This window comes from Onthophagus taurus, chromosome 11 (genome assembly GCF_036711975.1).
Source record: "Onthophagus taurus isolate NC chromosome 11, IU_Otau_3.0, whole genome shotgun sequence".
NCBI classification, from domain to species: domain Eukaryota; kingdom Metazoa; phylum Arthropoda; class Insecta; order Coleoptera; family Scarabaeidae; genus Onthophagus; species Onthophagus taurus.
This window is the reverse complement of record NC_091976.1, coordinates 33037304-33059292: the sequence shown is the minus strand read 5'-3', so window position 1 is coordinate 33059292 and position 21989 is coordinate 33037304. Positions and strand designations below refer to the sequence as shown.

General features: G+C 29.5%; 4 protein-coding genes across 6 annotated transcripts; 3 read left to right on the top strand and 1 right to left on the bottom strand.

The window, feature by feature from the left end:
- Positions 1 to 3326: 3326 nt before the first annotated feature.
- Positions 3327 to 15718, bottom strand: LOC111425002 (tyrosine-protein kinase Btk29A). 2 transcript variants are annotated; one of them, XM_023058748.2, is made up of 13 exons: positions 15209 to 15718; positions 14734 to 14938; positions 12724 to 12885; positions 11983 to 12122; positions 11868 to 11932; positions 11747 to 11812; positions 11565 to 11693; positions 11314 to 11507; positions 6847 to 7018; positions 6620 to 6788; positions 6322 to 6559; positions 3716 to 3849; positions 3327 to 3662 (listed from the first exon to the last, which is right to left on the bottom strand). In XM_023058748.2, the coding sequence occupies exons 1-13, from the start codon at positions 15359 to 15361 to the stop codon at positions 3561 to 3563; spliced, it is 1929 nt and encodes a 642-aa protein (XP_022914516.1). In that variant the 5' UTR covers positions 15362 to 15718; the 3' UTR covers positions 3327 to 3560. The 2 variants fall into 2 exon arrangements, with proteins under 2 accessions (XP_022914516.1, XP_022914517.1); XM_023058749.2 differs by lacking the exons at positions 12724 to 12885; positions 14734 to 14938; positions 15209 to 15718 and adding an exon at positions 12282 to 12473.
- On the top strand, positions 7059 to 10205 carry LOC111425003 (uncharacterized). Its single transcript, XM_023058751.2, has 6 exons — positions 7059 to 7225; positions 7387 to 7487; positions 7549 to 7619; positions 8677 to 8833; positions 9481 to 9706; positions 9758 to 10205. The coding sequence occupies exons 1-6, from the start codon at positions 7180 to 7182 to the stop codon at positions 10096 to 10098; spliced, it is 942 nt and encodes a 313-aa protein (XP_022914519.2). The 5' UTR covers positions 7059 to 7179; the 3' UTR covers positions 10099 to 10205.
- A 342-nt stretch (positions 15719 to 16060) lies between the features above and the next one.
- Positions 16061 to 17784, top strand: LOC111425061 (Bifunctional lysine-specific demethylase and histidyl-hydroxylase NO66). Its single transcript, XM_023058818.2, has 2 exons — positions 16061 to 17123; positions 17178 to 17784. The coding sequence occupies exons 1-2, from the start codon at positions 16111 to 16113 to the stop codon at positions 17755 to 17757; spliced, it is 1593 nt and encodes a 530-aa protein (XP_022914586.2). The 5' UTR covers positions 16061 to 16110; the 3' UTR covers positions 17758 to 17784.
- Positions 17785 to 19701: 1917 nt separating this feature from the next.
- On the top strand, positions 19702 to 21517 carry LOC111425056 (Tubulin tyrosine ligase-like 1B). 2 transcript variants are annotated; one of them, XM_023058814.2, is made up of 6 exons: positions 19702 to 19740; positions 19922 to 20099; positions 20152 to 20511; positions 20561 to 20762; positions 20818 to 21158; positions 21211 to 21517. In XM_023058814.2, exons 2-6 carry the CDS (start codon positions 19927 to 19929, stop codon positions 21350 to 21352), a joined length of 1218 nt encoding a protein of 405 aa, XP_022914582.1. In that variant the 5' UTR covers positions 19702 to 19740; positions 19922 to 19926; the 3' UTR covers positions 21353 to 21517. The 2 variants fall into 2 exon arrangements, with proteins under 2 accessions (XP_022914582.1, XP_022914581.1); XM_023058813.2 differs by lacking the exon at positions 19702 to 19740 and having other exon boundaries at positions 19781 to 20099.
- Positions 21518 to 21989: the final 472 nt, after the last annotated feature.

The following is a 21989-nucleotide window of genomic DNA, read 5'->3' as shown; positions in this document are numbered from 1 at the left end:
TATTAAGAGGAACAGAAAAGTGTTCAAAAAGCGTAACTGTCAAAAAATTTTTTGAAAACGTATTCATTCAAAACTGGTTAAATCACATATAGCAACTAAAAAGAAAAAATATAAGACCTTAATTGATCAAGTGGATGTCGCTGCAACCGTGGCGATTTAACATTCTATATCATTAAATATACAGGGTGTGTCAAATGTCTGGAATATAGCCAATAAATCAGTTTTTTGTTCCGTTGCTATGGCAACCAACATTGTTATTTTAAATGCATATTTTTTTTTGCATATTTTAATAGAAGATAAATCTCTCTACGTGATGAAAATATCAAATCATATGGTTGTATAAGAAAAAAATCGAGAAAAAACTGCGTTTCCTGAAAATATTAAATCAGCATTAGAATCAAAGGCGTTGAAATGACGTCGTTGACAGCTTTAAATGTCAAAAAATTGACAGTTATCATTTATCAGTGCACTCTAAGTGAAAGTTGTACACTGTTTAATAATATTTACACAGATTACACAAAACGTGGAACACAAAAACAAAAATTCTTTAAAAACTCTAATCCTAGATATGGAAACTACAATAAATGTTCAAATTGGGCACCATTTGCATCCAAACAATTTTAAAGACGTCTAAAGCTATCCAGAGTACTCAAAACAATAATCAACTGAGATTTTTTGTTTTACGGTTGTTATTCTCTCATATAAATGACAATGTGTAAAATTTTTAGGTCGATTCTCGTACACTCTGTCAACACCATAATGCGGAGGTGCTCCATCTTGCTGCAATATGATGTCCAATAACTTGTCCACGAAGAATGCCAGCCCAAATATTTATCTTTTGTGAATATTGAATATGGTCTTCTTGAATCCAATGTGGATTGATGTCACTCCAATATAGGCTGTTATGATGATTTACTATGCCGTTTAACATAAAAGTTGCCTCTTGCGTTTCGTTACACCTACCTTATACAACCTTATATGATATCATAGGTTCATCGCGTATAGGGATTTATGCTCTATCAAAACATGCAAAAAAACATACGCATCCCATTACAAATAATAATGTTGGTTGCCACAGCACCGAAACAAAAAACAATGCAAACAAGCAAATATCGCCAAATTAACTGCATAACTACAATTTATTAAACAAAATCTTATACATTAACATTAAATATTGATCATCAGTGTTATTTTAATAATTCATAATTCAAAAATATTGCCATTAACTTCTAACCATTTCCAGCTTCGTTTACTAAGAGCTCTTGTAAAAAATGAAAAAATAATTAAAATTGGATAACAACATATGAGTTTTTTACATTATTTTCAAGCGTACAATACACTCCTAAAGTTTGGTCCGTTCCTCCCGACTCACCCTGTATAATTAATAAAGAAACTTTCATTTGAAACATTTCTCTTTAAAACCACAAATGGTGAAGTTATTGGGTATATTTCAGACATTTGACACACCCTGTATGTTAGTTCTAGTGCTAGAACTAAGATTGGAACTAAAACTAGAACTAACACTAGACCTAGAAACATTTGGGTTTAACCATGTTTCTCTTAAGACGGCTAAACCTGAATTTTCTAATTCTAGGTCTAGTGTTAGTTTTAATGTTAGAACTGAAATGGAACTAACAGTAGACCTGGAACTGTTGTAATGTAAGTTGCCTAAATGTCAGAACATATTTTAAAAGCGTCATTTGATAGACAACCGTTACACGAGTCGCACACAAAATGTAGTATAAAGTGAAAAATAGTATTTTATTATACGAGCATATAATGCGGGCTATTATTCACTGAGGTTAAGTTTATGCCACCCGCTACGAGTGGCATAATTAACCTGAGTGAATAATAGCTCATTATATGTGAGTAGAATACTATACTTTGTCCATGACTACTATTGAAATTGATTCCATAAATTTATGTTTTTAAATAAATTCTTGAATAAAGTTTAAACGTCAATGTGACACTAATTCAATGTTACCAACTGTAACCTACTTCACAACGATTTGTCAAAATTAAATGTCAATTTTATGAAACGTCATGTTTTTTTTACGAAAATTAATTAATTTATGTTTAAATCATACTAAAAAAGGAATTTGTTTACGTTTTTTTAATGTCAAACCTTTATAAAGTACTAAAAAATTTAAATTGACGTTTTTTGAAATTTTGACGTTTCAAATAATTAATGAAGTCTGTCAAGTTGATTACCAACTACCTTTTTGTTTTAGAAAACTCATTTATAAAGTATATTATAAGGTACCTAGTCGTGGACAAACAACTTAAATCATTAAATATATATTATTTATGTATAACAAACAACAACATTCAACAACGCAGAAACATTCGAGTTTAGCCATCTTAAGAGACGTGCGGCTAAACCCGAATGTTTTTAGTTTTAGGTCTTGTGTTAGTTTTCATACTAGAACTAACACTAGCCCTAGAACTAGAAACATTCGGCTTTAGCCGTCTTACAAGATGTGCGGCTAAATACGAATGTTTCTAGTTCTAGGTCTAGTGTTAGTTTTCGTACTAGAAGTAAAACTAGAACTAACACTAGAACGAGAAAGTTTCGGGTTTAGCCGTGCGTCTTCAGACTAACAAATAAAACAAATACAAAAATCATTATTAAAACGTTGTTTTTATTTCAGTAGAAATAAATACAAGACATATGGAAAAATTGTATTCAATCGGAAAATTCGAATCGACGAGTTTTGTTTCTCTTTAATTCATTTGGAGGTGGGGGAGGCTTATTTATTTATTATAATCTAACTTACATTATCTAAACAATATTCTACATAAATCATTTTCGACTTAAACAATTTTACTACTCCACTTATCTCCCAGAATCAATATATCATCACACAAACACTAACAAATATTTCTTCTCTCTATCACAATTTATGTATACTCAATAATGACCAGAAATTATAAACAAAAAGGAAAATAAAAAAAAAATAAAAACGTAAAAAATGAAAGGAAAAAATCTAAACGGAATAATATAATATACGGAGTGTTTATTTATCGAGATTAATTTAAATAATCACTCGGTATAAATACTAAATACATTAACATTTATTCTTTTTTTAATGTTTTAACCGCATTTTAGTCTAGGAGTGGATTTTTTTCTGCCGGCTACTTATTGTTATCGTTCATTTACTTTAATTTATTTTTAATTTTTAATTCAGTTTATTTAAAGAGTATTGGTCCAGTATTAATATGACTAGCGATTATCGAAAAAAAAAATTCCAAATACATTGATAATTTTATAGGCAGTATTTCTTGTTAGGAATAAGTAAATGAACTTAAAAAAATCATTTACAGGATGATTTTGACTTCGGTTTAATTCAAAATCACCCTATACAATTATATCAATTATGGATTAATTTTAAATGATTTTTGTTTTACGGTTTTGATTTGTTGATTGCATCTCGGCAAAGCTTCTCGCAAAAGCCGATCCAAGTTCTTTCATAATTAGAACACTCTCTACATGCTGTCATTGATGTAGTTCCGGTTGCTGTTGAATTCCTTGGTATTGTTTGGCATACAAATTGCGTCAGTCAGTCGACCAACAATTTTTGTGACGTAGACAGCAACAAATCCTTTAAATTTCTAAAAGATGGTCGTTGTTCAGGAAGTGCACTCCAACATTTTCTCATTATCTAAATCAAAAGTAAATTAATTAAAATTAAATAAGCTATACTAAAACCCCAACCTCATAAATATCTTTGTCGCAGCCTCTTGGCTTTTCTAAAATCGTTCCTTTTTGAACTCTTTCAACAACTTCCGTGTTCTTAAGCCTCCCATAAGGCATTTTACCACAAGTAAAAACTTCCCACATAAGAACACCTTAAAAAATGGGTATATTATTATACGAGCATATAATGAGGGCTATTATTCACTAATGTTATGAACATAGCGAGTGGCATAATTGGACCGCGTTATACATCCACTTCACTAAGCAACATTTTATCGTTTTTAATTTTGACATATTTGTAAACTTAATAAAAAATCCTTTAAAATGAGTCCAAACTCGACATATTTAACTTTAATATTAATGGAAATACAATCACTTCCGGTTTGAAACGTCAACGTCAATTTTGACATATTTGTCATCTTCATTAAAAACCCTTTAAAATGAGTCCAAAGATGACGTACTTATCTCAAAAAACCAAGAAGTTAGAATAAAAAACATTAAACCCGAAATTAGCAACAATGAAGATAGCAATTTAATTTTTAAATATTAATACCAACCTTAGTTCTTTACTATATTTTTGTTTTTGTGACAAATATTAAGACATTTTATAAAAATTAAGAATATGTCAAAATGACATTGACATTTCAAACCGGAACTTGCTTATATCTCAAGTAAAATTGGAATTAAACGTATCATGTTTGGACTCATTTTAAAGGATTTTACACGACGATTACAAATATGTCAAAAATGACGTTGACATTCTTAACCGGAAGTTAACCGTAACTTCATTAATATTGAAGATAAATATATCGTGTTTGTACTCATTTTAAAGGATTTTTAATGAAGATTACAAATATGTCAAAATTGAGGTTGACATTTTAAACCTGAAATTAGTTATCATATAATAGACAAATAAACAACTTCATGGTGTTCTTTCATGATGTATTCTTTATTAAAAAACCTTTAAAATGAGTCCAAACATGAACCATTTACCTCAAAAAAACAAAAAAGTTAGAATAAAAACATTAAACCCGAAGTTAGCAACAATGAAGATAGCAATTTAATTTTTAAATATTAATACCAACCTTAATTTGATTTTTTTTATTATTTTTATGTTTTTGTGACAAACATTAAGACATTTTATAAAAATTAAGAATATGTCAAAATGACATTGACATTTCAAATCGGAAGTAGCTTATATCTCGAGTAGCATTGGAATTAAACGTATCATGTTTGGACTCATTTTAAACGACTTTTCACGACGATTACAAATATGTCAAAATTGACGTTGACATTCTTAACCGGAAGTTGACCATAACTTCATTAATATTAAAGATAAATATGTCGTGTTTGTACTCATATTAAAGGATTTTTAATGAAGATTACAAATATCTCAAAGTTGAGGTTGACATTTTAAACCTGTAGTTAGTTATCAAATAATAAAAGTTTTATTACTGAAATTAATCTAGTGTTAGTCACTTTTCCGCACTTTCTTTTTATTTTTAACGTGTTTTTTTGGCCACATGATGATTCTTGAATTTTTCCCAAGTTTCTTTAACCTAACTTAACCTTTAACTTTAACCTATAAACTTGTAACACTTCAGCCTTAATTTCATTTTACAACTTTATAAACTTTAATGTCGTAAATTAGTAACTAATAATCTGATTTCGACTTTGATATGTGATCCTTTTGAACAAAACAAAAAGAAATTAAGAAACTTGTTTGTAAAATGGATAAAATGAGAGATGTTAATCTATTTGTAGAGTCTTTGAAGATGGCCAAGGGCCGAAACTGGTTAGACTTAAATTCTATATAAAATAAAAACCAGTTTAAAAGTACAAAATCAAATTCTAGATTATTTTCTTCAAAAATTTTTACACGAATCATCATTTTGTCTCTAGTTTTGGTGACTAAATTTATGCCACGACTTATAAAAACACCCTGTATGCCCTTTGTGCTTGTGATAGCTGTCATCAGTGTTCTGTGATAAAAATGGGCAGGCACCTAACAATTTTCAATAGTTTGAGCTCGTCTATTCTGAGAAGTCTTATATTTTTAGAGAGATAAAAACGAAAATCTCGTTTTTCTCAACATTATTCATTTGTCAGTTAGTCAAGTGATGCATACCGCGGTCCAATTAACTTGAGTGAATAATAGCTTATTATATGCAAGTAGAATACTATACTTTGCCCACGACTACTATTGAACTTGATTCCATAAATTTATTTTTTTAAATAAATTTTGAATAAAGTTTAAACGTCAATGTGACACAAATTCATTGTTACCAACTGTAACCAACTTCACAACAATTTGTCAAAATTAAATGTCAATTTTATGAAACGTCGTTTTGTTTTACGAAAATTAATTAATTTATGCTTCAATCATAGGAAAAAAGGAATTTGTTTACGTTTTTTTAATGTCAAACCTTTAGAAAGTCCAAAAAAAATTAAATTAAATTAAACGTTTTTTGAAATTTTGACGTTTCAAATAATTATTATTGGTCTGTCAAGTTATTCACTCTTTGTTTCAGAAAACTCATTTATAAGATATATATTATAAGGTAGTCGTGGACAAAGCAATTAATTTGTATAAATTAACTAAAATTAAATTATTTTTTATATACCATAAGCCCAAACATCACTTTTCGACGAAAATCTCGTATAATTTAAAACTTCCGGTGGTGCCCACTTAATAGGAAATCGCGTCCCACCCGAAGAAGTGTATTGATCGTCTAAAACGTATCGTGCAAGCCCAAAATCGGCTACTTTAACTACATTTTCATGCCCCACGAGGCAATTACGAGCGGCCAAATCTCGATGGATATAATTGTGTCGCTCCAAATACGCCATTCCTTTACATATCTGCACAAAAAATTAATAAAATTAATAAAAACAAAGAATATGGGATGTTTTTGAACTTACTTGTATACACATATCCAATAAAAGACCTTGATTTGGTAGAAGCGATTGTTCGTGTCGTCTCAAATAATTTAATAAAGAACCATGTCTCATGTATTCTGTTACGATGTAAATGGGGCGATTTTTACTACATACGCCGTAAAGTTGGACTAAATTCGTGTGTTGAAGTTTACTAAAATAAATAAATAGAGATCTAACACAAAAAAAAACATAATTTTATTGTTACTTACGTCATCACTTTAGCTTCTTCTATAAAATCATCTTCAGACATAGTTCCCTCTTTCATCATTTTTACTGCTACATCTATAGAACCTCTCCATTTACCTCTTCTTACTACACCGAATTGGCCCGAACCCAATTCTTCTAATAACATTAATTCGTGTGGATCTATTTCCCACTTATCTATAAAAAAAATGATTAGAACCGAAAAATCAAGTTGTTCAATTAGAAAAACTTAACGACACGATTTCTTGTTTTGTTTATTAAACAACAAACTATAATCTTCATAACATCAAAAAAGGGGATTGTCATTAAAAGTTTCACATTTTCTATTCGTTTATACTATGAGGTGCTTTGTGATTGTGCTCATTATCGATTTATATTTATGCAGTAAGTAATTATTAGATTTTTATGATATTTAATAAATTAATTTTTTTTGAATTTAAGTTAATTTTATGTCGGTAGATGTCGCCACTTGTAACTGTCAAAATATAAAAATTAATTTTAATTATTTTCACTAATATTTAATTTATATTTAAAAATTTTTTAAGATAGTGGAGGATACGGAAAGGAGTTACCATGGGAGGGTCGTCAAAATCGGAAATTATTGTTATTGGGAGGAGCTCCAGTTACGGACAAAACAAAATCAGTGGTTAATATTAAAAGGATCCTTTTTTATCTAATTTTCAATACCGTTTTTCCTTAATTTTTAGTTTTCCGTAAGTAGTGATAAAGGCCCGATGACTGCTGTTGTATTTAGAGATCAACTCATTGCTTTACCCGGGTAAGTTAACAACAATTAAGAATACAAAAGTGATTTTTGATCCGCAACATTAATAAACGTAGTTAAGTATTGTTTTACGTTTATCTTAACACTTCTGTTTATTTTATTTCAATTATTTGTGTATAAATATTAAAAAAAAACTAAATTTTGATCTTGTTGAATGACGAAAGTTTAAACGTCAACGTCACAGTAATTACATTGAAAACATAATATAATAAAATTCCCTATTAATGTTGCCAACTGTCACCAAATTTACAATTTGACAGGTAATGTCTAATTAATATACCCGCAATTTAAATTTCTAATTTTACACTAGCGACATCCTGTTGCTTGTTAGCTTTATATTAGATTGTTGTATATTTTTATTTAACTAAAAGTAGAACTAACACTAGAACTAGAAACATTCGGATTTAGCCGTCTTGACAGACGTGCGGCTAAACCAGAATGATTCTAATTCTAGTGTTGTAATGTTAGTTCTAGTGATAGTGCTAAATAGTATTAGTTGGCACTAGATAGTTAATTATTATTGAACTAACACTCGAACTAACATTACATCTAGATCTAGAAACATTCGGATTTAGCCGCATGTCTCTTAAGACGGCTAAACCCGAAAGTTTCTAGTTCTAGTTATTAAGCGTTAAATTGTTGTATAATTGTTGCTAGTTCTAGGTCTAGTAATAGTTTTTAGTATCATTTTTTAGCTGTCACATTGACGTTTGAACTTTCGACACATTTCGGTCTTAAACTCACACTTAAATAATTAAAATTTGGCCTCTAATTGTTTATTTTCATTGCTTTTTACTAAATTTAGTAAGTACTTTTCAATATATTTGTATTTTGTTAAAATTATATTTAAAAACGTATTAATTCGTTACTTAACCTCAATTATTTACTTACTTACCGAAAATGTCACTAAAAATTAGATGTCATTAATTTTATAAAGACCCTAAGTAATACCAACAGAAATTTAAAGAAATTGACCTTGTACTTAACAGTATATTAAAAGTTATAGAATTAATATAACCTTACTTAATACATAAATAATAATTTTAATTAGAATCGTAGCAAACCCAAAAGTGGGAGGAACAGCGCTTGAACGAAAATCATCAAATGGAGGTTGGACTTTTTGGAGTTACAAAGACGCAGTTGAACCGATTGGAGATCATTACACGGGAGATGCAGCACCAAGTGGAACTTGTGAAATTGTTGGATCGGTAATGACTTTTTTATTTAATTAAATAAGAATATCAAAGGAAATTAATAAAAAAATTGACATTAAAGTGACATTTCGCGTGCGATATTGGTTGCCTAACCAAAAAAATTAAATGTTAAATTAAATTAAATTTAAATATTTATTATAAATTCTAAGTTTTAATTATTGTTTAGGATAACAATCAACAAATTTTTGTATCTGTAGCCGCCCATGTCGATATTTTTACCGAGAAACTAATCACCTTAAAAAGTCCATCGTTTTGCCAATCGGATCGAGGGGCCGCTCTAGTTTGCGACAAAAAACTTGTGGGGATTGTTAGCGGTGGTGCGCAAGGAGCCAAAACGCCACACCAAACGTACATTCGACGAAAACGCAATGAAGTTTCTTTAGAACCTCGAGCAGACACAGAATGTACTAACGCATATCCTGTGATTAATATTAACGAATTGACTAAATTAAGTGGAGCCGTTTCAATTTTTGGCTATCGAGATATCATTACCTTGATAATCAGCGTCGCTTTAATAGGATTTTTTTGAATGATTAATTAAAAATCGATTTCATAATAAATTCCTGTATACCAGAGCTCAAAAACTGTCTTCATTCGTCGAATTTTATTTATGTATTAATAACGCAAAGAATTTTTTACAGAAAAATAATGTCTCGGTAAAAATATCGTCTGCCAAAGATGATGCGTACAATGTCGAAGCGACTTCCGGTAAAATATGCCACGCGGAATTAGGTGCGCCGATGAAGTGTGATGGTAAATTAGTCGGACTCGTACATCATTTACTTCCGAACGGAACTCAAAATAAAACTGAGGAAATCGAGGAAGAGGCCACAACAGTCGAAGAAGAAACTAAAGAAACATTTCCTGGTAAACAATTTAATTTAATTTGAATCATATTAAAAATAATTTTCTTTTTAGGTACTGATAAACCGGAAGATGAAGAAACTCCCCCTCCGAAAGATAGAAAGAAACGAGATGACGACGAAAATGACGCTGCTAATGAAGATGTAAAGGAAGAGGATAAAGATGAGAAAAAGGATGATAAAAAGACTGATAAAAAAGATAAGAAAGATAAAAAATCGTCTGGTGAATGTTCGATTTTATGCGAGGTGACTCCAATAGCGAAGATAACCGACAAACCCGCAGAAGTTAAAGAACGCAAAAACATTCGAGCTAGATCTGGTGGTGTAATGACAAATATCATCAAGATCGATACATTACTTATTTTGTTATTTTCATCCTTAATTTTGTTGATTTAATTGTTAATTTTTTTTTACTTATTTCATTTACATTTCTTTTACATGATTATTATCTTTTTTTTAAGAATGTTTAAATATAAATGAAATAAAAATATAGTAAAATTCCATTGAATCTAATTAATTCTTATGTGACAACTAAAAATGTCAGATTTTAGTTAAATAATATACAATAATCTAACGCTGAATAATAACTAAAACTAGAACTAAAAATATACTTAGAACTAGAAATATCTGGGGAAATTTTCTAGGTCTAGTGTTTTGCCGTCTAACAATAAGACGTGCGGCTAAATCCGAATGTTTCTAGATCTAGTGTTGGTTCTAGTTTTGCAGTAGTACTATCACTAGAACTAACACAAGACCTATAACTAGAATCATTCGGGTTTAGCCGTCTTGAGAGACGTACGACTAAACCCAAATGATTCTAGTTCTAGGTATAGTGTTAGTGTAAAACTAGAACTAACACTAGATCTAGAACTAGAATCATTCGGGTTTGAAGACGCATATCTATTTCTAGGTCTAGAGTTCTAGTTTTATTTAAAGTCCCTAGATTATTAAACTACCGCGGTTCGTGAAGTCTGTGTATTTGAGCTAAAATGACAGCTTGTCAGTGCTTGTCACCACTTATTTAAAAAAGTGCACGTGTAATAATGCCGTCTTGTTGCCTTTGGAGTTGCAAAAATAGCAGTAAGAAGAGCTTTCGACTCTTCAGAGTACCACGAGAAAAAAAAAAAATTTGGCGTAATTTTATCAACAGAACGAAATAGTTTTAAATTTCCCGCTTGACTTTCGAGACAAAATGGCGGCAAACCACGGTACTTTGATAATCTAAGGACTTTAGTTTTATTTGTCATTCAGCGCTAGATTGTTGTATTTTTATAAACCTACAACTAAAAACATTCGTGTTTACCTTCGTGTTAAGTCTAGTGTTAGTTTTAGTACCAAATCCAATCAATTTAAAAAATAATTTGATTTTAATTAAATATTCGAAACGTCAACTGAGTTTATTTGTCATCTTTGACATTGAAATATTTTAGTTTAATATCAAATTGATCTAATTTTTATGTGAAATAATTTTAAATTTGACGATTGACATAGTTTGATTTTAGTGATTTTGTAAATTAGGTGAAATGACAAAAATAGTTTAATGACAAGGGAGAATGTCATTTAAGGTTAGAACTAACACTATTAGAAAGGAATCTTATTTTTAATTCTTACCATGACTTAAACCTGCTGTAGCTGGCGCGGGTCTATCACATGGACTGGTTTTAAGTCGAGAAGCCAATCCTCCGCTATTATGTTTGTGGTAATTGATGAGGTCAGGTATTGAATTGCAACAATGTTTTTCAGATAAATAAAATTCCCCTCTCGTGTTTTGTTTGATATGGTAGTGCTTTACATGCGGATGGGGTCTAAAAAATAAATTAATTAAATTTAACTTAAATAATTGAAACTTAATTGATTCTTACACTTTAGTAAAGAGAGAGAGCGTATAAAGTCCTTTGGTAGATGAGTTTCTTACTACAAAACATCCTTCTTTATCTTCTTGTTTTAAAAGCGATTCCGATCGTTGTCTAGACATATCATTTACATACCAACTAAAAATAAAATCATTCAAAACGATTATAAATACATCACAATGAGAATTTACTCATATTGTTGGAGTCCTACAAGTTCTTTTTCTTTCACGTAATTACTTGGTATAAATCCAACATTTCTTTAATAAAAAAAGGATTAAATTAATTTATTAATTTAATTAATTAAATAATTACCCATGACCATCACGCACTTTCCACCAATGTTCTTGCCCATCATCCACAACTTCATATTCAGCATTCTAAATCAAAAAATAAATTTAATTTTAATTAATTAATCTTAAAAACATACTTTTTCCAATGATAAATCTCCCGATTCAATAGCATTGTAATTATACAAAGCGACTACAATTTTTGGTCGCGTTTTATCCTTTTGTTTTGGAATTTGGGGGGCCACCGTGGTACCCCCGGGCATAATGGAACTGGGCACACCTAAAAAAATAAATCATTTCAATTAAATATAACAATAAAAAAAAAATTATTTTTTAATTATTAAATCTGGCACAATTTGCTTTCACTTCGTCAATTTGGAATAGAACAAAAAAAGTCCAATTTGAATTTGTAACGGGATTGAACGTGTCGAAAACTTACCGGGAATGCTTCTTAACACCGAGGCCAACATATCGAGCACGTTGAACGACTCCAGTTTTGATTAAAAACGTTTCGTTTTCGATCGAAAAACACGAAAAAGTTGGTCGTACGTCGTCAACATGGCGTTAAACGCGCTCGTTCCCTCAAGGATAACGATCACCGACCGAGAAGCACCGTTACTCGCGAAAGACCGCGACGTTTAACTCTACCCACTTTCCCTACTACTTCTTTACCTCGAAATTATTATCAAAAAAAGAAATAGGAAAAAACCCAAGAATAAAAAAAAGATTTTAGCACAAATTGTTGTTAACCAAATTAATATTGCAAATAAATAATATGTAAATTTTTTGATTTGTATGCCGACTTGTAATTTCCGGTGGGGACATCCTTTTAGAATTAGCTATTGTGTTAATAAGTTTAAAAGAAATACAAAATCACCAACCTGTTTTTTCTGAATTTTGTTCAGGCTCAATGATGGACCAAGAAGTACAATCGCAACAGGCCACCGTTGAATTTTTTTGAGTACTTTTACAACAAGTCCACTTTTTCGCGTACCATACACCTTTATGGTAAGTGGTTCGTAAGTTTTTATTCTTGCTGCAAACTACAAAATTAAATAATGTAGATGCTGATCTAAAAAATCGTTTTGAAAAATCAGTTTTTGTGATAACAACAAAGACATAATCATCAATTACTAAGGTTTGCATATTATTTGTGTAAAAGGGCCCAAACAATACATATTTCATTATTATAATAATTAAAATAAACAAATATTTATAAAATAATCTCTTTTTCCTGTCAAATTATTTTAATGTTGGTAATAGATTTGAAATCAATTTGTGTCACAGTGACGTTTCAACTTTCATTATTCAAAACAATAAATTTTTTAATTTTTATGTTTATCCACAAACAATAAAAAAATAAAATCAAAGCAAGAAAACACGCAACTTATTTGGAATTACGGAATATGTTATTAAAAATCAAAAAAACAACAAATTTTATAACGACCTTGGGTAATACCAACAGAAATCCTAAAAAGTTTACATTTATGTTTAAACATGAATTTTGTATAATTTTCTTTTTAATAAAATTATATAACTAATAAGCCAACGAAATATAAAATGTTTTCTTATAGTATTTTAAGTTTTTAATCTTGCTGCAAACTATAAAATTAAATAATGTAATAATATCGTTTTGAAAAATCAGTTTTTGTGATAATAACAAAGACATAATCATCAATTATTAACCTTTGCATATTATTTGTGCAAAAGAGCCCAAACACTACATATTTAATTATTATAATACTCAAAATAAATAAATATTTATAAAATAGTCTCTTTTTCCTGTCAAATTATTTTAATGTTGGTAATAGATTTGAAATCAATTTGTGTCACAGTGACGTTTCAACTTTCGTTATTCAATATGATAAAAAATTTTAATTTTTATATTTATCCACAAATAATTAAAATAAAATCAATGCAAAAAAAATCGCAACTAAAAATGTTATTAAAAATCAAAAAACAACAAATTTTATAACAACCTTGGGTAATACCAACAGAAACCCTAAAAATTTGACATTTACCTTTAAACAAATTTTGAATCATTTTCTTTTTAATGAAATTATATAACTAATAACGAAATATGAAAGGTACTCTTATAGTATTTTTAAGTTTTTATTCTTGCTGCAAACTGTAAAATTAAATGGTGTAGTAATAATCGTTTTAAAAAATTAGTTTTTATGAGAACAAAGCCATGATTACAATTATTAACGTTTTATTGTTAGATTAATAGATGTACGTGTGAAATGAGTCCAAATTCCACATATTTAATTATTATAATATTCAAATTATTTATAAAATAAAATCAAAATTAATTAATAGCGCCATCTATTTTTTTAAAAATCAAATTATTTTAAAGTTGGTAATAGATTACAATTTGTGTCACAGTGACGTTTTAACTTTCTTTATTCAAACCGATAAAGTTTATTGATTTTTATATTTGTTTGCAAAAAAAAGTAATTAAAGTGATTGCCGCAACTTATTTGGAATTAAAAAGCAGCTTAAAATCATTATAAATAATAACTTGAAAACAAAGTTCAACATTACTTCTCACTTTAAAAGTTCATATTGTAAAGAAACAAAGAAAATAAAGCTCTAAATTTTCTCTAAATTGACAAAAAAGGCTTTGTTATGGTTTATGAAGATTCATACTTAATGAGCAATACAAATATTGGTAGGTTTTATGATAAAAATGATTGAGGTTATGTTCAGTATATAAATGTTATTTCTCTTTCAATTTGCTAATAAATTATTATTAGTAAGGTTATACAACAATGTTTAAATCGAGGAACAAAATTGATTCCGAGATGTCAATAAATATCCCTTAAAACTCAAAGTTTTTAGTTACACTTTATTTATTTAATTTTACAATCAATTTTTATTGGGTTACTTACCCCTTCTTAATGTTAAAATCCAATCGGTCCTATCCTGTTCTTTTTGTGGGTACAAATACAAAAGATATTCCTTCCCGGATTCCTGATAACCAACTTGAAGTGGAAACGATAGATTTAAAGATTTATCCTCATTGTTGTTGGGGGTTTGAATAGCCTCGATGTACTGAACGTTTTCTAATAAAATCCGTCCCCGTTCGTTCCGTTTCTACAACAAAATCTACCTTAAAAATAACCACTTAACCAAAAAAATCTAACAATGGGGTCCAAATAAAAAGGAACCAAACAAAAATAAACTTACAATTAAACTTTATTCGTTCTTAAATAGTAAAAACATTTCTATAGAGCGTCCCGACGCCCTTAAGACCCGCCCTAAAACTCGCGCACCCTTCTAATGCATCACATGCGCCCTTTCAACTCGATTCATGGATAAACGCGAAATTAGCTGCAAAAATCGACTACTACAAGAAAAACTTACCCCCTGTCCCGTGTCGTAGTCGTAATAAATTAAAAATTCCCTTGTTAAAATGAACCATCGTTGTTTGTAGTTAACCACGGTGTAGATTTTTTTATTTTGGGACTGTTTTATCATAAATCCTTCTTTTACAATTTCGTCCCGTTTAAAAGCCATCACAAAGATAACCTCACAATCATTACAAAAAAGTTTTTTAAGTACTCTTAAAAGTAGTTAAAAAATTATTAAAAACACGTCACTGCTTTCCTGAAACGCTTTTACAAACACTTTATCAGAATTCCGGATTCGATACCGCATGAGCTTAGTCATGTTTTCGTAAACTTTTTTTTCAGGATTTTCTTTAAAATAAACTTTTCAAAAAGTTCTTTTTCCGATAAATTCTATTTAAAATAGGACGTTATTGCAACAATTAAAACATCACCACAAGTATTGCTGTTTAAATAAATCAACCGCCGATAATCTCCGTTTTATTTTGATTCCTTATTTCTAGGTTATGTTCAATTTATTACCGTCAACATTAAAAGTTATAATTAATATCAAACTTTAATTAACAAAATTTTATAGAAATTTAACACCACTTTTTAATTTTATAATGTTTAATCAACAAAATTTCGATAATTAAACTAATAATAATAATTAATTTGTAAATTTATTAATCACTCTAGTTATTTTTGTTTTAAAATAATTAAGTTGGTGGTACATTTAAATTTAAAACCAATAATTTAGAATATTTTTACAAATGTTATCTAAAAAATGAATAAAATTAATAAATAAAGTTGTAAATAAAAACATTGTTATAAAAACAATTTATTAAATAAATTTATTTAAGGATATTTTTGAATGTTGACGCAATTCAAAACATAACCTATATTTTCGTACCCATGTGATTATTAATCCATAAAATAATGGGGAAATCAGCATTTGCTGTTTATAAGACGCAAAAAAAAGATGAAATCGTTAAGAAAACTACCAAAAACGATCAGATCACCAAAAAGAATAGGAGAAATAAGAAAAAATTAGTTAAAGCAAAAACAACAAAATTAATTGATCCAAAAAACATTGTTAAAACCAAAAAGCAACTAGTAATTAAGAAAAAGAATAATAAAAGTGATAAAAAATCGTTAGATTCTAATAATTACGTCGAAAGTGAAATAAGTTCCTTGAATAAAACGCCGGAAGAAACATTATCTTACATAATTTCACCGTTACCCTCATCAGATTTTTTTACAACATATTGGGAAAAAAATCCTTTACACATCAATCGAAAAGATGGAGGTTATTTCAAAAATATATTTTCCTCGAAACAATTCGATAATATTCTTCGTAACAATCCTTTATATTACACAAGAAACATTGATGTTGTAACTTATGAAAGTGGTGAACGAAAAACTCATAATCCTGAGGGAAGGGCGGTTCCTGCATCAGTTTGGGATTATTATTTGAACGGTTGCAGCGTCCGATTATTGAATCCACAAACATATAACAGCAAAATTCGAAATATATTAGCAATTCTACAAGAATATTTTGGAACAATGGCAGGGGCTAACATCTATTTAACTCCACCGGGTTCCCAAGGATTTGCACCTCATTTCGATGATATTGAAGCTTTCGTATTGCAACTCGAAGGAAGAAAACATTGGAAAATTTATAAACCTAACATTGAAATGACGCTTCCAAGATATTCGAGTAAGAATTTTATGAGAAATGAGCTCCCTGGAGAACCAACGGAATTAACTCTTGAAGCGGGCGATTTATTGTATTTTCCTCGCGGATTTATTCACGAAGCAAGAACCGATGCAGATTCTCATTCGTTGCATATCACGATATCTGTTTATCAGAACACTTCGTATGTCGATTTGATTGAGAAGTGTTTAATGGAAAGTTTAAAAGCTGCTTCTGCTTCAGATATTGAATTTCGGTAAATTTATAATAAATAAAAAATCGTTTTAAATTAATTTTTATTAAATTTTAGACGAGGATTACCCCTGCAATATTTAAAACACGTCGGATTAGCAAACAACAAAATTAAAAGTAACACAAGAACCGAAATAATTCAAACCGTTAAAAATCTAATAGGAAAGTTATCTGAATATGTTTCTGTAGATAACGGCGCGGACCAATTAGGGCGCAAATTCATGTACGATTCATTACCACCTCAATTAACAGAATCCGAACGAGTTAGAACTTGTAAACAAGACGGTGATTTTCTAACAAACGGAAAAGTAGTTTCTCGCGGTGTTTTTGAACCAGACACTGAAGTTCGTTTAATCCGTTATCACAGTATTCGCTTAGTTTTAGAGGAAAATGTTTTTAAGTTGTATTATTGCACTGAAAATGCCGATGTTTATCATGGAGAAGAAGAACAATGTTTGGAGGTTAACAAAGAGATGGTGGCAACTTTTAAAGTTTTACTAAAATCTTATCCGAATTATAAAAAAATTGAGGAGTTACCAAATAAAGATCAAGTTGAATTGATGCATGTTATTGGGGATTTGTGGGAGAAAGGGTTGATTGTTACTAAACTTCCACTTACTGTGTTTAATGACGATTAAAAATGAATAAATATGATTTAGTTAAAATTGTTTTAATTAATTTATAACCTAAAAAAAAAGTGACATGTAATTTAGAGGTTATGTTAATATAACCTTAATTTAATTTTAGAATGTAGTAAAGAAGAAATATTATAGTTTTACTAATAAAATTAATGTTGTTGTTATAGCCTAAAGGTAATATCTTTAAATTTCGATTGATTTAGTATTTAATTAATTTATAATTATAAAAATCAAATCATAACCTAAATTATATGGTAACCATGGAAACTCGTTTATTTACTTGTCACTTTTGATCTTGTCAAAATTGTCAGAATAAAATCAAAATTTTTACAAAAATTAATTTATTTCAGCAAAAATGAAGGTAGCATTTTGTACGGATTTAGATAAAAGCGTGGTTGTTGCGAATTGTGAAAAAAGAGGATGGGTTTAAGTTGTCTCGGAAGATGATTGGAATATTTATCATGGAGAAGAAGAACAATGTTTGGAGGTTAACAAAGAGAGGGTGGCAACTTTTAAAGTTCTACTAAAAACTCATCCGAATTATATGTAAATAATTGAGGAGTTATCGAATAAGTATCAAGTTGAGTTGATGCATGTTCTCAGGGATTTGTTGGAGAAAGGGTTGATTGTTACAAAACTTCCACTTACTGTGTTTAATGACGATTAAAAATGAATAAATATGATTTAGTTAAAATTAGTTTAATTAATTAATAACCTAAAAAAAAGTGACAGATATGATTTAGAGGTTATGTTGATAACCTTAATTTTGTTTTAAAATGTAGTAAAGAGGAAATATTAAAGTTTTATTAATAAAATTAATGTTGTTATAGCCTAAAGGTTGTCTTTGAATTTAGTATTTAATTAATTTTCTTGGAATTTATAATTATAAAAATCAAATCATAACCTAAATTATATGGTAACCATGGAAACTTGTTTATTTACTTCTCACTTTTGATCTTGTCAAAATTGTCAGGTAAAATCAAAATTTTTTTATATTAAAAATTAATTTATTTCAGCAAAAATGAAGGTAACACTTTAAGATAACAACGGAGACATATCACAAAATCTATGGAAGGAGGAATACTGGAATTAAGCAGGGACAAGTATATTGGTGGAATAGCACAATGAAGGAAGCTAATGATGAAGCCAGTAGATGTAGGCGAGTGATGAGAAGAGAAAATGCAAAAAATAACAATAAAGACTATAAAAGAAAAACTAAATTAGAATACCTAGAGGCAAAAAAGAAATTAAAAAGGGAAATTAAGAACTCAAAAAAAGAGGCGTGGAGGAAGCTATGTAACGAACTTGAGGAGAATGTGTGGGGTGATGTCTTTGCGTATTAAAAAGGACAAAAAACCAAAAAAACCAGTACATAAACTGATAAAAGAACTTTTCCCAGAAGGGAAAAAGGAACGCTGGGAAAAAGAACGCATGGATGAAGAGCAGAATTGCGAGGAAATCACGATAGAAGAACTTCATGCGCTATCAAAAAGGTTGAACAGTGGAAAAGCGCCTGGCCCAGATGGAATAACGCCCGAAATAATCAAAGACGTCATCGCCGTGGGATCACAAATTTTAGTAAACATGTACAACAAATTATTGAAGGAATGCCACTTCCCGGAGAACTGGAAGGAAGGAAGATCAGTATTGATAGAGAAGCCGGGAAGGAAAAGGAGAAGAAATACAGACCTCTATGCATGCTGAACTGTTACGGAAAGTTATATGAAGCGATAATTAAGAGCAGATTATTAAATAAAATAGACCTAGGCTAGATAATCCCCCATCTAACAATCAGTACGGTTTTGTACGTGGGAGATCTACGGTAGAAGTTTAGTTAAAATTGTTTTAATTCATTTATAACCTAAAAAAAAGTGACATATAATTTAGAGGTTATGTTTATAACCTTAATTTTATTTTAGAATGTAGTAAAGAGGAAATATTAAAGTTTTTTAATAAAATTAATGTTGTTGTTATAGCCTAAAGGTAATATCTTTAAATTTCGATTGATTTAGTATTTAATTAATTTATAATTTTAAAAATCAAATCATAACCTAAATTATATCGTAACCATGGAAACTTGTTTATTTACTTGTCACTTTTGATCTTGTCAAAATTGTCAGAATAAAATCAAAATTTTTTTGTATTAAAAATTAATTTATTTTAGCAAAAATGAAGGTAGCATTTTGTACGGATTTAGATAAAAGCGTGGTTGTTGCGAATTGTGAAAAACGAGGATGGGTTCAAGTAGGTCCGGAAGATGATTGGAATGTTTATTGGGCAGGGACATTAACATGCCGCAGCTTATTTAGTGTAGATAGTGGTTATAGAATGAACGACAACCAGTGAGTTTAATGATTATTTAAGTGATTTCTTATAAACATTGTTTCCTTTTAGAATTATAAATCATTTTCCAAATCATTACGAAATCTCTCGAAAAGATCTTTTAGTAAAAAACATTAAGCGCTATCGACGAGACTTAGAGAAAGAAGGAAATTCAATGGCAGAAAGGGGCGATTCGAAGTATTTGTATTTAGATTTTATCCCAGTGACGTTTGTGCTTCCGGCTGATTATAATATATTTGTCGAGGAGTATCGGAAAGCACCCCAAAGCACCTGGATTATGAAACCATGCGGGAGATCACAAGGATCTGGAATTTTTCTAATTAATAAACTTTCAAAGTTAAAACGATGGTCGAGAGAATCAAAACATCCATTTCAACAACAATTAACTAAAGAAAGTTACGTTATATCGAAGTAAAATTTAAAATTAAGTAAAATCATAAATTATTATTTAATTTTTTAGATACATAGAAAATCCTTTATTAATCGGTGGGAAAAAATTCGATTTAAGACTTTACGTTTTGGTGACATCTTTTCGTCCATTAAAAGCTTATCAATTTAAACACGGTTTTTGTCGCTTTTGCACGGTTAAATACGACTCGAGTGTTGCTGAAATGGACAACATGTACGTTCATTTAACCAATGTTTCAGTTCAAAAACACGGCGTAATAAAATTTATTAAAATAATTATTAATCAATTAATTCAGATATAATTTTTAGACCGAATACAACGCTTTACACGGTGGGAAAATGAGCGTTCAAAATCTTCGTTTATATTTAGAAAGCACTCGAGGAAGAGCAGTTACAGAAACACTTTTCGATCAAATTAGCTGGTTAATTGTTCACTCATTAAAAGCGGTTGCTCCGGTTATTGCGAACGAACGTCATTGTTTTGAGTGTTATGGTTATGATATTATAATTGATAATAAATTGAAGCCTTGGTTAATTGAAGTGAATGCTTCCCCATCGTTGAGTTCAACCACCGCAAATGATAGGATTTTGAAACATAAACTTTTAGATAATATCTTTTCAATTATTGTGGCACCGTGTGGATATCCAGAGTAAAATATTTCAAATTTAAAATTAAGGGATTTATAATTAGATTTGTTTTAGTGTTAGATGGAATAAAATTACTTCGAAAGAAGCCATGGGCGATTTTGAACTTCTTATCGATGAAGATCTCATTAATATGCAGGAAGATATGGAAATGATCGATCGATATCAACCGAAACCTTCCAGTTATAGATGGAAGTAATCAACAAAAAGGAGTAGAGAAAAGATTAAAATGATTTTTAATTGGGATTTGTATCGTTTTTGATTCGTAATTTTTTTTACTGTGATGTAATTCATGTTTATTATTAATTTTTTAATGTTGTGTTAGTTCTGAATGTTTGTTTTAAATACATTTTTTAAAAAAATATTTTAATTTGATTTGAAATGTCATGAAATTTGGGTTGCATAAGTGCAAAATTTGCTTGTAATTTTAAAAAATATAAAACGAATTAAGGATAAATCGTTGTATGAAGTGAATTCCTTTACAGCACTTAGGCCCCTTCTACATCCCTACAATTTACAGTTCACTCGAGGGTCAGAAAACCAGAGTAAGATTTTAATGAACGTTAATATAGAACAGAAGGGTATGTTCTTCCATTTCACACCCTCTACAAAGGGGTGTGTTCGCCAGCTTCATGTAGAACATGTACTTACGTAACCTGTAGTGTCCGATCAGGAAATGGGTGACTAACACTAGAACTAGAAATATTCGACTTTAGCCATACGTCTTTTAAGATGACTAAACACGAATGTTTCTAGGATTAGTATTAGTTCTACATTAATCCAATAAAAATTCAATAATCTAGCGCTGAATAATAAATAAAACTAGAACCAACACT

Excerpts from the sequence above, each read along its gene's own strand:
- LOC111425003 (XM_023058751.2), top strand. The coding sequence starts at position 7,180 with ATGAGGTGCTTTGTGATTGTGCTCATTATCGATTTATATTTATGCA. Across the intron at positions 7,226-7,386 it reads TATCGATTTATATTTATGCA|ATAGTGGAGGATACGGAAAG; the intron begins GTAAGTAATTAT and ends AAATTTTTTAAG. Across the intron at positions 7,488-7,548 it reads CGGACAAAACAAAATCAGTG|TTTTCCGTAAGTAGTGATAA; the intron begins GTTAATATTAAA and ends CTTAATTTTTAG.
- LOC111425002 (XM_023058748.2), bottom strand. The coding sequence starts at position 15,361 with ATGGCTTTTAAACGGGACGAAATTGTAAAAGAAGGATTTATGATAAAA. Across the intron at positions 14,939-15,208 it reads ACTACGACACGGGACAGGGG|AAACGGAACGAACGGGGACG; the intron begins GTAAGTTTTTCT and ends ATTTTGTTGTAG. Across the intron at positions 6,560-6,619 it reads TATTGGATATGTGTATACAA|ATATGTAAAGGAATGGCGTA; the intron begins GTAAGTTCAAAA and ends TTTTTTGTGCAG.
- LOC111425061 (XM_023058818.2), top strand. The coding sequence starts at position 16,111 with ATGGGGAAATCAGCATTTGCTGTTTATAAGACGCAAAAAAAAGATGAA. Across the intron at positions 17,124-17,177 it reads GCTTCAGATATTGAATTTCG|ACGAGGATTACCCCTGCAAT; the intron begins GTAAATTTATAA and ends ATTAAATTTTAG.
- LOC111425056 (XM_023058814.2), top strand. The coding sequence starts at position 19,927 with ATGAAGGTAGCATTTTGTACGGATTTAGATAAAAGCGTGGTTGTTGCG. Across the intron at positions 20,100-20,151 it reads TATAGAATGAACGACAACCA|AATTATAAATCATTTTCCAA; the intron begins GTGAGTTTAATG and ends GTTTCCTTTTAG. Across the intron at positions 21,159-21,210 it reads GCACCGTGTGGATATCCAGA|TGTTAGATGGAATAAAATTA; the intron begins GTAAAATATTTC and ends GATTTGTTTTAG.